General features: G+C 44.4%; 1 protein-coding gene across 1 annotated transcript in view; it reads right to left on the minus strand.

Moving 5' to 3' along the window:
• CELF6 (CUGBP Elav-like family member 6) overlaps positions 1 to 5,294 on the minus strand; it is a 605,900-nt gene extending 600,606 nt beyond the window's left edge. Inside the window, exon 1 of the mRNA XM_033920838.1 lies at positions 5,093 to 5,294. Within this exon, the coding sequence (XP_033776729.1) occupies positions 5,093 to 5,273 (181 nt within the window). The 5' untranslated portion in view covers positions 5,274 to 5,294. The remainder of the gene's footprint in view (positions 1 to 5,092) is intronic.
• Between the last annotated feature and the right edge of the window lie 10,074 nt (positions 5,295 to 15,368).

Here is a 15,368-nt window from a genome sequence, read left to right on the forward strand (position 1 = left end):
TTTTAACCGGCCGCAGGGGTTAGCGCGTGTTGAAATGTCCAACGTGCTAACCCCGCTAGCGCGGCTTGATAAAAGGAGCCCTAAGTTCTAACCAATCCATCCACAGAGGGGGAAACACCCCAAACACTTAAGTATATAAATATCACTTGCTCCTTTTTTTAGGCCGCACAATAAAGTTTCGCATTTAAAAAATAAAAAAAAAAGGTAAAAATGTCAACCATTCAGAAAGTAAATATTTTATGAATGAAATTGGCAATAATGTATTCTTTATACTGGTACAATTAAATCTGCTAGGTGATTAAGTATTAATAGCTTTTCATAACTTCAATCACCTGAGTCTTCAAACATTAAAGGGACAGTTATCAATTTATGGAACCCGCAAGTGTGGCACGCAGCCAGAGACTCAAAATTTTCTATATGCACCCAGAATATTTGTAGCCTGAAATAAGCCTTCAAATTCCTTGATTTATTTGTCCCATATCAATATAAGGTGGGGGGAGGGGAAGTTTTACAGCTGGAAGACAACCGAAACATAATTGAACTGCAACATAAACCCGAGCTTTTCAGAGTCAACTGTGGTTCTGCTAGGCCCATTTACAATGTCATTATCCCAACGTCTAAACCAGTGGCTCCCAAACCCTGTCCTGGGGGTCCCCCAGCCAGTCGGGTTTTCAAGATATCCCTAATGAATATGCATGAGAGAGATTTGCATACCTGTCGCTTCCATTATATGCAAATCTCTCTCATGCATATTCATTAGGGATATCTTGAAAACCCGACTGGCTGGGGGTCCCCCAGGACAGGGTTTGGGAACCACTGGTCTAAACTCTAAATAGCAATCTAGGGGAGAGTGTGACACCGTGGTTAAAGCTACAGCCTCAGCACCCTGGGGTTGTGGGTTCAACCCCACGCTGCTCCTTGTGACCCTGGGCAAGTCACTTAATCCCCCCATTGCCCCAGGTACGTTAGATAGATTGTGAGCCTGCCGGGACAGACAGGGAAAAACTGCTTGAGTACCTGAATAAATACATGTAAACCGTTCTGAGCTCCCCTGGGAGAACGGTATAGAAAAGCGGCGTGTGCATGTTCCTTGAGCTCAATAACCATCCTCATTTGAGCAATTTCCAAGAACGATTGAACTTCCAGGAACAATAGCATTGCCTTTCTTAGATTTTAGAGCAGGGGTGTCCAATGTCGGTCCTCGAGGGCCGCAGTTCAGTCGGGTTTTCAGGATTTCCCCAATGAATATGCATGAGATCTATTTGCATGCACTGCTTTCAATGCATATTCATTGGGGAAATCCTGAAAACCCAACTGGATTGCGGCCCTCGAGGACCGACATTGGACACCCCTGTTTTAGAGCATCGCTCCGGACCTGGTATGCAGAGATAGAATGGATCTGGTATAGCAGGGGGAGGGAACTCCGGTCCTCGAGAGCCTATTCCAGTCGGGTTTTCAGGTTTTCCCCAATGAATATGCATGAGATCTATTTGCATGCACTGCTTTCAATGCACATTCATTGGGGAAATCCTGAAAACCCGACTGGAATAGGGCTCTCGAGGGAGTTCCCTACCCCTGTGGTATAGGTAATAACACCAGCAATGTTTCCAAATTGTTTTCAGATAGTTGTCAATACCACGAAGTCGCTCTGACAAGTTGCATTCAATTGAAGCTGTCTGAAACGGCCACGTTTGGAGCTAAGAGTCTAAAGCACAGGTGTCAAAGTCGGTCCTCGAGGGCCAGAATCCAGTCGGGTTTTCAGGATTTCCCCAATGAATCTGCATGAGATCTATTTGCATGCACTGCTTTCAATGCACATTCATTGGGGAAATCCAGAAAACCCAACTGGATTGCGGCCCTCGAGGACCGACATTGGACACCCCTGTTTTAGAGCATCGCTCCGGACCTGGTATGCAGAGATAGAATGGATCTGGTATAGCAGGGGGAGGGAACTCCGGTCCTCGAGAGCCTATTCCAGTCGGGTTTTCAGGTTTTCCCCAATGAATATGCATGAGATCTATTTGCATGCACTGCTTTCAATGCACATTCATTGGGGAAATCCTGAAAACCCGACTGGAATAGGGCTCTCGAGGGAGTTCCCTACCCCTGTGGTATAGGTAATAACACCAGCAATGTTTCCAAATTGTTTTCAGATAGTTGTCAATACCACGAAGTCGCTCTGACAAGTTGCATTCAATTGAAGCTGTCTGAAACGGCCACGTTTGGAGCTAAGAGTCTAAAGCACAGGTGTCAAAGTCGGTCCTCCAGGGCCAGAATCCAGTCGGGTTTTCAGGATTTCCCCAATGAATCTGCATGAGATCTATTTGCATGCACTGCTTTCAATGCACATTCATTGGGGAAATCCAGAAAACCCGACTGGATTCCGGCCCTCGAGGAGGGACTTTGACACCCCTGGTCTAAAGAGACCCATTCTTTGGAATCAGGACAGCGTTCATAGACGGCAAACAAGACACATAATAGTTAACCAGTAGAAGAAGGTTGTGTTCTTGCTTCAGTCCCGGCGCAAGAGGGGTGGTATCTAACCTGTGGCTTTTGCTATTCAAATCTATATGTGGTGATTGGTGTGAAGAAAGCCTGCGCCTGGTAGGAAACCATTAGGTGCTTGAGCAAGAGCTCATCAAAGTCTACCACCTATTTTCCTCAAGAAAAAGTTCTGTGGGGAGAAGTCTAAACCCTTAAAAATCTGAGCCCCGTGCCACTTTTAGTCTCGGCTTAGGTTATGGCTCGGACAGACCTCGAAGACAATTTAGCTCTGCCTCTGACGGATCTTAACGCTTTCCCCTCCCTATGCCGAGACTAAAAGTGCCAAAACTTTTGCCCTGCCACTTTTAGTTTCAGCATGGGGAGGGGAAAAAAAAAAAAACATTAGGATCCGTCAGAGCTAAATTGTCCTAAGGGTCTGTCCGAGCCATAACCTAAGCCGAGACTAAAAAGTGGCACGGAGCTCAGATTTTTTTTAAGGCTGTGCGGGTTTAGATCGGCGAGGTCCGGTAAGGTCCGCGTTTTACCCCCTTCCCCGAAACGAAGGAGAAAACCGAGCAAGCAAAGCGGAAATGGTTTTTCAACCACAAATTCAGATTCTAGCTGTTAAAAATTGTGCCGGGATGGCTAAGTGATTCTCACGCCACGACGAGGCTTTATTTGCGGTATCTGCTCTGGATAAAATATTTCCCCGTGTTTACGAGCTTCGAGAGGTTTTGTTGAATTTAATGTGTACAGAAAAGATTGAAGTTGGCCTCTGCCTTCTGCTCCGAAATGCTGAAGGTGGACTCTTTTAGCATGCAAAAACCTCTCCCCAAAAAAGCAACAGTTGATAGACTGATGAGTCCGGAATTCTCCGTCTGTGAACTGATCGATAGACTGGAGCAGAAGACCACGAATTGATCTGCTCCCTTATAACATATCGATACTTCATACACCCTGTTGTTAAATGCAATGCAAAAAAATTCATCTCCCTTTCTGCTCCTCCAGAAAACCTCTGCCCTCACACTACCTTTACTGGATTCCTGAATGTCTTCAAAGCTCTTATAACCCATGCATCTTGATGTTACAGCCCCCCCCCCCCCCCCTCCAGTACAAAAAAGATGAACATTAGGTTTTTGGCAAATCTAACAAGGAGATCCAGGCCTCGAAATACTTTTCGGGGTGGGAAGTGCTTTTCGTTCACTTTTTTTCCCTCCCCCCCCCCCCCCAGTCCCAATGTTCCCAGGTAAACCAAACAGCATCTTTTTCAAATCATGTGGGAGATGGGAGATGGGCATCACGTAATTCTCAGGCGTTCGGTGCTCCTTCTTTGATGCAACTACTTTAAACATGAGGCAGAGAATAAACCTGGGGTCCACTACTAGAAGACTCAAGATTGCATTTTTTTTTTTTTAAACAATCATATTGCATTAACAAACAAAGACCTTTCTGTTAAAAAAACAACAAAACAAACCCACATAAACACAAAAAACAAAGTTACAATGAGTTAGTAGACTACTTTGGGAAAATCAAGAAAGTCTACAATATGGAAACGTTGTTTACCGGTTGTAGGCCGCAACGTTTGGATGGTTTTCAAGAAAAGTGGCCCCCAGTTGAAATACCTGGAAAACTTATGGCTTTACCATTGTAGAATTAAAACGACAACAACACATTTTTGGAACCCAAGGAGTGTCCTGAAAGCATCAGCATGGCAACTATCTTTCTTAGAGGCTACAGAACTTTATATACGGATCCTTGCGAAAAGTCCCTTCCTGACAACGGGGGATTTCACGCGATGAGTTCCACCCATACAACAGGTAAAATTCTGCAGGACCACACTCTTCTCTATCCAGTGAGTCCATCTCTATTGTTATTTGGCGAAAGTTGCTTTACTAACAGTAGCTCCTTTCTCCACTGAAACAAACAAACAAAAAAATGCACGAATCTACAAGCTGTGTAGCTGGCCATTTATAGTTTGCTCTTATAAAAACCGGCTTCATTTATTACTAGAAACTGAGGTGATAACCACTATTTTTATGGCCAGAAAAGTTTATTCAATGGTAGTCCGCAGGTAAAGAAAACAAACTATGAGAATAAGTCACTTTTGCCAAAAAGAAAGCCCAAATATGAAAATAACAAGCGATCAAAGACAGGAACTAACGCAGAAGGATCCCTGTTACTTTGAAAAACAGTTTTTCCAATTCAAATCAGTGAGGACGTTTGTCAATGTAAAGAATTCTGAAATTTAACAAAAGAAATAAATAACAAGGAACCCAGTAGTGCCATAGCTAGCGAGTCATCAATAATATTCGACAACTTTGCATTTTAATCCCCCCCCCAAAAAAAAAATCGATTTTTAAAAGTGTAAGCTTCACCAACACAATGAGGTTTCCCCCACTCACACTTACAATGAATCATATTTCATTTGCCAATGCATTTATAAATTAGGACAAACACAACAGCTCCCTCCTCTCTAGCCAGCCCAACCCTCCTAAGGAAGCATTTTCCTTTGTTGCTATTTTTTTGATTTCTAAAAGGAATACCAGAGATAAGGGAGGGGAAGGAAAGCGAATGGAGGTTTTGGACAGAGTAGCGAAGAGACACCTACCTTTATGCATCCCTGTAAATCTGTCTTTTAACACAGTCAGCTCATAGATTTTGCCAAATTCTTCGAACAGGGGTTTCAGGTCCTTCTCTTCAAGGTTCCTTGGGATCTGCCCTATGAATAGCTTAATGGCATCATGATCTTTCATTGGGATGGTGCTCTGGCTGTGGCTGAGCCCATTCATTCTAGCGGAGCTGTTCGTGGTGCTGAAATTCGGAATCTCTTGCTGCACTACTCCGTTGATAACAGTAGCCATATTCCCCCACCAAGCCAGCTCTCTAGACCTCCCCTTTCGCTCTCTTCCCCTCTCCCTACGGTTCCGATTCTTCAGTGATGTTTTCTCTCTCTCTTTCTTTCCTACTTTTTCCAATTCTCCTTTTTTTTTTTCGTCCCTTCTTTCTTTCTCTCTTTCTCCAGCAGCTGCTACTGTGCTTGATGACGTCAGCCTGCTGGCCCTTGACTAGACGCAAGTTATTAGCATAATGAGGTAGCTATGGCCAATCAGAAGGGGCAGGTGGCAGCGGGACAGACCTAGGGGTTGGGAGACAATTACTAGGGTTAGAACACAAATGCCACACTGCTATAGCAACCCAATTGTATCCAAGCTCATTGTAAGCTAATGCTAGGAATGAGTCTTCTCGATTTGCTACTGGGTTGTTGTTTTTTTTACGGCAAGAAAGGGGCATGAACAACTTCTATAGATGGAATGGAAAGACAGCAAACGTATGATTTCATATTTAAGCCTGTTAGGGAATAAAGCACAATTCAGTGAGATGGGACTTTTGTATGAGGATTTTTCTTTTCCTTTTTTTTTTTTTACACAGGATTTCATAGAGAGGAACTACATACACGCAAATTGGATGACTAGGAACTGGAAAACATGACAACACCAAGTGCAAAGGTTAGTAGAAGGAAGAGCTGGTGGTTATGTGGGAGGGGCTTCAATGCTGTCGCTATTATAACATTTTGCGATCAGATTAGCTGCTGGATTGGAAAAAGGAAAGCAGTAAACAAGTAGGAAGAAAAGGAGTGAAGTTTTTATAATTGTAAAACTAGCAAGGCAATCTTTATTTTTCCATACAGCATGCCACTATCTTAAGGAGGGGGGCCAGAGAAAATAAAGAGTGACAGGAAAAGTTAATTAAAATTCTTCAGACCACCCTCTAGGCTCCTCTTAAGAAGGGAAAGAACATCCAGAAGTCAATTTAAATTATAATCTCTGGATATGAAGACGTTCAGCAAAATCTGGAGACTTGTATACATCTTCTAATGTACACTTGTTAATTTTTTTTTTCCAATACCTGGGTGATGATGCAACTGCTGATGTTGTAATCCGAAGACGTAATTCTTAAATCCACATTGGTAACTACCTTTTTAACAGCTGTAATACACTCGATAATGAAGTTAAGAATACATGTGACCAAAAAAAAAAAAAAAAATACTAATTGAATTCAAAGCAAGACGTCTGAATCGTAGTCCCGGAACTTCCAAGTATGGAAACCATTCGATTCTTTTTCACATTGTCGATTTCTAGTAAATCGAGACCTGGAGAAACTAAATATCGCGATGTGCAATCTATCGTGATGCGTCTATTGCACCTAATTCGTTGTATAACAGGATGGAAAAAGCAAGTTAACTCAACATACATAACCGGAATGGCTGGCAGAGAACAAACAGAGAGAGAACGTGAATGTTATTTTCAGCTGTTAAGTGGGAAGCCAAGTGAACATTGGAGAAAATAGAGTGACTGCAATTCCCAAAGGATTGGGATATACAACTGCAGGAGGCTGGATAACTGCTGATTTCGCAAGCGGTGACCAAGGAGATGTATTGCGTCGATTTAGCCTAGGGCTGGAGGTTGCAGGAGGGTTTTTGCCAGAGGTTATATGCAGGTTAGCTGTATATAGCCTGCGAAACATTCATTTCTTTCGCACCTTAACTGCAAAACTTTATTTTATCGCGATATATTCCAGAATTTTCCCAAGTTATCAGCTCTTCACACCCATCAAAGGATTGTGTAGAGGGTTATCCTATTGGATTGATCGCTTTTAAAGTTGGCATTGAAAAGAAATAGCATTGATTGACGCTAGTTCTGAGGCAAGTGCTTTTATAGAGCCAGGCTGACGGAACAGACATCGTCTCCCAGGGCAGGTCGGGGCTGAGTATATGACGCACGGGCGGCATTCACAGCTCCTGGGAAGAAGGGAGGGAATCTTAGGCCTTGCACAGTGGTGACACCCAGTGGCCAAACTGAGGGCCCGCAATTGTTGAAGCCCAGAGAGAACGCAGATGCATGGTTGCTAGCTAAGGATTACTATTGCAATGACTAAGATTACTGGGTTAAAACAGTGCTTCTCAACCAAATCCTGGCACCACACCCAGTCAGTTGAGTTTTCAGGATATCCAACATGCATATGCATGAGATAGATTGCACGCACTGCTGGCTTGGTATGCAAATCTAGCTCATGCATATTGTGGCTAGCCTGAAAACGTAGGACTAGGTTTAGAAGCACTGCTCTATATATTCATAGTTAATACCCTTGTTCCGGCACTCATGGTGCCATATTCTCTCAGTTCTAATTGCGAAAGAAACCTAAGACACAAACTGGACCTAAAAGAAAATAACTCTCAGTCACTGGTTACCTAGGGGGTGAAGAGAAAAAGACTCAGAAATGGATAATGTCCACGGCAGGATTAATTCGTCGAAGGCCCCTAGGCACACAAGTCCACTGGGCCCCCTGCCCCGCCCCACTCCACCATGCGCCCAGGCGGAAATAGGAAGCTGCGTCAGAGGGAAGCTTTGGGCAAGCAGCACCGCTTGCACAATTACAGTTCCCGTTGCCTTTCTTACCCGCGTTGCTTGCTTGTCTTACTATCCATTGATGGGGGGGGGGCCGCGTTGCCAATCAGGGTGGGGCCTACATTGCTGATCGATGCTGGAGGGGCCCATCGCCCTTTGGAAAAAACAGTGTTGATGCCTTCCTTCATTGTGCCCCCCTGACCATTTCGGGCCCTAGGCACGTGCCTACTTGGCCTATTGGTTAATCCTGCCCTGATAATGTCACTAACTCACAGCGAGGAATCCACCCTGTGATGTTTCATGGCAGAGTATAGGAGTGGTTTGCACCTAGTGCTGTCCTGTGCAGTGTGTGGTTCCACCATGTCACTGCTGCCCCTTAGCCTTCAGCACCTGATAGTCCAGGGTGGTCTACTGGTATTGGCCAGGTTCAACCATGATTAGCTTCTGATAGCAAGAGCAGGCCTAGCCAGGGTGGCCAGGCTGTAAGCTATACCTCCGATGTAAGAAGGAAGAAAAGAGGAAAGCATAGAGACCTTCAAGATCATGAGGGGCATGGAGAGGGTGGATAGGGACAAATTCTTCAGGCTGAAGGGGACAACAGGTACGAGGGGACATTCGGAGAAACTGAAGGGAGATAGGTTCAAAACAAATGCAAGGAAGTTTTTCTTCACCCAAAGGGTCGTGGACACTTGGAATGCGCTACCGGAGGAGGTGATCGGGCAGAGTACGGTACAAGGATTCAAACATAGACTGGACAGATTCCTGGGGGATAAAGGGATCGTGGGATACTGAAAAAGTATAGTGGGATACTGGGATACTGAGAAAGTATAAACCCAACCAGGTCGAGCATGTGCAAGACCGGAGGGCTAGGACTTCGATGGGAAGATAGGACTCATCAGGAAGCCAAGATGGCATGGGGGCCTCTTCTGGTGATTTAGACAGGTCATGACCTGTATGGGCCGCCGCGGGAGCGGACTGCTGGGCTTGATGGACCTATGGTCTGACCCGGCGGAGGCACTGCTTATGTTCTTATGTTCTTATATTGAAAATAGAAAAGTGGTCTGCTCTGCTGAAATATGCAGTCTTAGAGAAAGTGCTCAGCGTTTGCAGCGGAAAACATACCTTACGGATGAAAGAAGATGAGTTCAGCCTGCAAATAGCTGAAATTGTTTGCAGCAAAAATGAACCGCTATCGTTACATTATGTGCATTTAAGCTCAAGGCCATAATTTAAATTAAATACATTTCAATAAATAAATGAAAAGCTGCAGCTTTATGAGCAGAGTTCATCTATTGTGACATGAGAAACAAAGTGTACTTTTCTTGACGTAGCGAATAACTTGAATATAGATGGACAAAAAAAAGGAAAATCATTTATTTTAGATTCCATTTTTTTGTGCACTGTTGCATGCACTTTGAAGTGCCTATGGGGCAGTTGGGGGGGGGGGGAGAGAGACTTAAAATAACTTGCCAACAGAAGATTCACATTCTTTTGTCACATATAACTCACATTTTCTCTTAGGTTTTCAGCTGTCATGGGCTATTAATAACAGGATCTGGATGAGCTCCCCTGTTCCCTGTAACCCCTACCCTAGATCCCCTGACACTCATCCTACCTATTCAACAAAACACGCCAACTCTATATTTGGTAATTAGCCGCAGCTCAGTTTATTAATAGTAAATTAACATATTATAATTTCATTACAACTTTAATTAACATAAAACAAGAGCTCTCCCCGAGCTACCAAAAACAAACATTCTGTGCCCTCGACCCTGCCACTTCAACAAGGGTCAGAGGGGTGGCATGTCCCTCATGCCCCTTTATCCGGGTCACCTGACCCACCAGGCACGGCACCCCGCCGGCCCACCGCTCATCACCCGATGAGCCCCAATGATCGAGTAGCTCGGGAGATCCGCCCCCGAGCAACCCCTGATAACAAGAAAACAAAGGGAGGGTGGGAGGGAAAAAAACACCCTGAAGGACCCGAACGGTTGAGTCCTCCAAGGCCCTCCCCCTTTTATCCCCTCACCTCACGAGCACATTGTTACCCGACCAATCAAATTTAAAAGTTGGCTTTTGCCTTTTACCAGGCCAATCAGCCATCACGCTAATTTTTTTTAATTTTTTCTTTCCGCCCCTCCGACCGCCCCGCCGACGAGCAACGCGGAGGCTCACCAGCCCTGTATTATATTTCGCCCTTCAACACTCGGTCTCGGGCTCCCATAAACAAGAACAGCAATTTTTGTCATATACAAACAACTTCTGGCATACACTCACGCACACAAACAAATTCTGTTTCTCAAAAACATATTCAAGCTTAGTTATACAGGAAAAGCCGCCTCAGAGGACCCAGGAAGACACCGGGTCCTCCGAGGTCCCGGCTTTATCAACTCCGCCCAGCGCTCCTCTCTCCTATCAGGAGGCAGCCCCGCGGCGGGAACTTCAAACCCGCCTATCCTACGCTGCCTCCTGCTCGCCTACACCTTTCCCCCCCTCGCGCGGAGCGCTTGTCTCCATGGGAGGCTGCGCGGGCCCTCCATCCCCGTGTTACAGCCGCCCATCGAGACGAGACTCTCGGGCTCTCCTTTTCTCAAAAACATATTCAAGCTTAGTTATACCTGTTCTCTTCAGAAAATTTTGCCAGTCAAGTGGCATGAAGGAGTAGTTGGGCGGTGAAGTACCACACAGTATTATAACATTTTCTAAGTCAGCTGAGTGATCTGTAAAATCAGTCACATGGTCAGCCCATTCACATGATGCAAATAATTTCAATGCTATTGGGTCAGCCAGCCCCATTTTGAAGTATTCCACCAGTGTAGCAAGAGTGACAGAGGATTTTTTTGGATAGAGCAGGGGTAGGCAATTCCAGTCCTCGAGAGCAGGCCAGGTTTTCAGGATATCCACAATAAATATGCACGAGATAGATTTGCATCTCAAGGAGGCAGTGCATGCAAATCCATCTCATGCATATTCATTGTGGAGATCCTGAAAACCTTTCCTGCCTGTGGCTCTCGAGGACCAGAATTGCCTACCCTGGGAAAGAGTAAGCAGAAGGAGCTTAGAGGGGATGAAAAGAGGAATCTGAAGTGATGGAGGGCTTGGAGGCAAGAGGAGCATAAGAGAGGCAGATCTGCGGGGGTTCGGGTGTAGAACAAAGAGCAGAACAAATGAGTATGTGGAGTAAAAAGAAATTTAATGTCACACGTGCCTGACGTGGCCACGTTTCACCCAGGGCTGCAACAGAGGCAAAAATCCTGTGGTTGATGGAGTATTGCAGAATCAAACAGCCGTGAGGTGAGAGTCATATGGACTCCTGATCTTCTATCAACAGTATCACTTTCATAACAGAAGATGTAGTTCAGTAGGTTGAGTTTATTTATTTATTGAAATGTATTAACTGCCTTTATGAAGAGATTCACCTATTCATCCTAATCATGAAAACTGACTTCTGAACTACCTTTCCCATACTGCTTTGCAAGCTGATAACTTATACTTGTATTTAGTGAGATTACTTACCAGCTACCAATCTTTTATAACGATGGTCACCAAGGCCAGAAAGATGATCAGGAGAGAATGACAAGGTGACAGAATTCATCACCGTTCCCGTCCCAGCGGATAACCGCGGGAAATAATCCCATGTCATTTTCTAGTGTCTATTTCAACCTCAGTCCTTCTACACCAGCATTCTTCAAAGCAAAGCTTGCGAGTCAGTGGCTGTGCTTATGTGAGCCAATGATAATGAAGCCATTGTGACATCACTGATGTGATTGGCTCTTAGGCATTGGTGGAATGAGGCATTATGACATCACAATATCTGCTCTGGATACCAGAGACTGTCATTCTGTAGTGTCTATTTCAACCTCAGTCCTTCTACACCAGCATTCTTCAAAGCAAAGCTTGCGGGTCAGTGGTTGTGCCCAATTATACTCTGATTCTTCCCTCTCTCCTTAAAGAATGACATGAAAATGGTTTCCCGCGGTTATCCGCGGGAACGGTGATGAATTTTGTCACCGTGTCATTCTCTAATGCTCAGTTGCAAAGAAAGAAGTATAACCAGCAGAAAGAAGGAGCTGATTACACTCCTCTATAAGTCATTGCTAAGACTACACTTGAAATACTGCATTCATTTTTTGGAGGCTGTATCTTGTCAAGGACATTAACAGCTTAATTTTAAATACAGCGCTAAAAACAGAGCATGGAAATTTGAGCACATGCACAATTTCCACATGCAAGTTAATTGAACAAGCCAATTAAAGCCAATAATTGGAAGCTAATAATCATTAAAATGTGTTTTAGGTACTAGGATCCGTGCATGGATCCAAAAAGGGGGTACAGCCATGGGAGGGGCGCAGGCAGATCGGGTTCATTCCTGGGATTTAAGCACAGTCTTACAGAATATGGGAGATCTGCGACATCTTTCTGAGTAGACTAGACGGATCGCGTTGGTCTTTATTGTTATCATTTACTATGCCCCAGATTCTATAAAAGTTACCCAAATTTGGGCATGCAAATGAATGAGTTAACAAGGTATTAACATTCAATAATCGGAGTTAATTGGCATCAAGCGTATGCTACGAAATTGAGGTGCAGTTGTTATAGACTAGCGACTAGGCCAGATGCAACTCAAAAAAAGGCCTGGCTGTGGGCAGGTCAGGAGCATTCCAAGAATTTAGGCGCAACATTATATAATACTTGGATTTCAGCCCACAACTGCCATAAGTTGGGTGTAAGGATTTACACCAGGTTTCAGCAGGCGTAAATTCTCACACCCAAGGTTGGACATGGGAACCTACTCTAAGCAGTGGCGTAGCGAGGGTGAGTGGCACCTGAGGTGGTAGCATCCCTTCCCTGCCCTCTTCTCCACCCCCACTCCTTCCTGCCCCCCCTGCCATGCACACCCCCTTTATTTCCCCATACCTCTTTAATTTTCCCAGTGCGAGCAGTATCGAGAACTTGCTGCCTGCATCGTGTCGGCTCTCCGTCTGATGTCACTTCCTAGGTGCGGGACCCGGAAGTGATGTCAGAGAGAGCTGAGACTGACGCGGGCAGCAAGTTCTCGATACTGTTCATGCCAGGAAAATTAAAAAGGGAAGGGAAGGGGCGCATGGGTGCAGAAGTGGGGTTGGGAAGAAACCCAGAGCAGACCACCTCCCACCCCCCACCCCTAACTATGCCACTGACTCTAAGCACTATTTTGTAAAGGATGTTCTGTGCTGAGGACCCTTTATAGAATACTAGCTGATCAACCAGCGTTGCTCGGATTTTTATTTATCCTAATCATCTGTTGTTTTGGATAATTTTTACATATAACCCCCCTTCCTACCCCAGATAGTAAATCATATGTATCCCAAGTTTGGTTGAAATCTCTGTATGCGTTCCAGAGTTATGCTGGAACATCTCAGCGAGGCCGAAAACTATGGGTTAGACACTAATATCTATCATTTCCAAAAATGTTTCATGTCATCCCCTTCCTACCCCCACAGTATTTTTTCCCAGATAGTACGTGATATGTATACCAAGTTTAGATGAAATTTGTCCATGTGTTTCAGAGTTATGCTGGAACATATATACATACATACCTACACCAACTGCGAAGGATCAAACCCTACCTCCTGGAAACAGACTTAGCCCAACTGCTATATGCCTACGTACTCTCTAGACAAGACTACTGCAACTCCCTATTCAATGGCATCGCTGCAAGAGATCAAAAACGCTTCCAAAAAGCCCAGAACTCAGCAATTTGACTCCTATACAACCTCAGCTACCATGACCCATTACTCCAGCGCTCTATGCAGCTCACTGGTTACCAGTCAAAAAGCGATGCATCTTGAAAGCCCTGGTCATGACACACAAGAGATTCTACCAAAAAACCCCAGCCTACATAGCATCCAAGCTACGCCTATACACCCCTAACTGCCACCTCTGCTTCAAAGCAAAACAAAGACTCAGCATTCCCGCAGGGAGATCCCTCTGAATGAGTACGGCGTACAAAAGATCCTACAGCCATTTCCGACCTCAGTTATGGAACCGACTATCCACACAGATCAGGTCGCTAGACTCACTAATGACCTTCCGCAGAGCAATAAAGACCTTCCTCTTCCGCCAATCAGGCCATTAAAAACTGCCTCCTCAATATACTTCTCCTAGTACTCTTCGCTATGACCAGTCTGGTCTCTAGAATAAGCTCTGTTATTGTCTACTGTAACCTATTTCTTGTCATGACTAGTCTGTTTTCAAACGATTGTGAATGTCTACTTATAATCCATTCTGAGCTTCTGGGAGAACGGGATAGAAATCGAAATAAATAAATACATACACACACGCACAGATACATCCGATTTTATATATATATATATATATAGACTAGTTTAGCACAGATCTTTTCGGTGCCTAACACTGGATACCATTTACAGAATCTGACTCTATGTTATTATCACTGGCTTTTACAAAGCTGTGGTGAGGTAAATGCGCCAACGTTCATAGAATTTCTGTGAGCATCAGAGCATTTACCTCATCGGCCCGCGGTACCAACCTCTACCGCAGCATTGTAAAAGGAGCCCTATGTTAATAAAAATTTGTTTATTTAAAACAATTTTATACTGCTTTAACAACTGAGCCGTCCAAAGCAGGGAACAAAATTGTAATTGGTAACTGAGGTATTTTTAAAAAATATTTGTAGCTAACTCCCTTCTTTCTTTGCTAGCCTGGCCCAGTGAAACAACTTGTTTGGAAACTTTCTAGCACATTTTCAAGGCTCTGCCCATCAACTGAGCTTGGAAAAAATTAAATAAGACACCAGGAAGACCATTTTCAAATCAATTTAAGCACATGGATTAACCTGCTTAGATTGCCTGGTGAATGGTCTGATTATTTTCCTCCTCAGCCCCTTAAGAACATAAGAACATAAGAAGTTGCCTCCACTGGGTCAGACCGAGGTCCATCTCGCCCAGCGGTCCGCTCCCGCGGCGGCCCATCAGGTCTGCGACCTGTGAAGTGGTTTCTGACCACTTTTATAACCTACCTCAAGTTCTATCTGTACCCCTCTATCCCTTTATCCTCCAGGAACCTATCCAAACCCTTCTTGAACCCCTGTAGATTAAAGTTGTTCTACCGGCTTCCATGGCATATGTATTTTCTGCTATTTCAGGAGGAGGGTTTGTGTGTTGTTTTGGGGAGGAAAATAGCACATGTTCATGACAAGTTCAAAAGTACACATGGTGCTTTCGCCCTCTCACCATTCACATGGGGTAGCAGTAATTGCCAAACTATAAACCAACTGAAAATGGCCCCCATAAAAATACAAATTTTGTGGGTTTTCAGTCATTTTTAATGTCAAGTTATTTTAACCATGGATGTGGTAGAACTTTATATCATAGTCCAGACATCAGTAGGACTTTCCCTCTCCTTCAGTGGTTACCACAAGCGGATTCACATATTAACAGCTCAGCACGTTAGTTAAAGGGCCTCATATCCTCTGGT

Source organism: Geotrypetes seraphini, chromosome 14 (genome assembly GCF_902459505.1).
Source record: "Geotrypetes seraphini chromosome 14, aGeoSer1.1, whole genome shotgun sequence".
Classification (NCBI taxonomy): domain Eukaryota; kingdom Metazoa; phylum Chordata; class Amphibia; order Gymnophiona; family Dermophiidae; genus Geotrypetes; species Geotrypetes seraphini.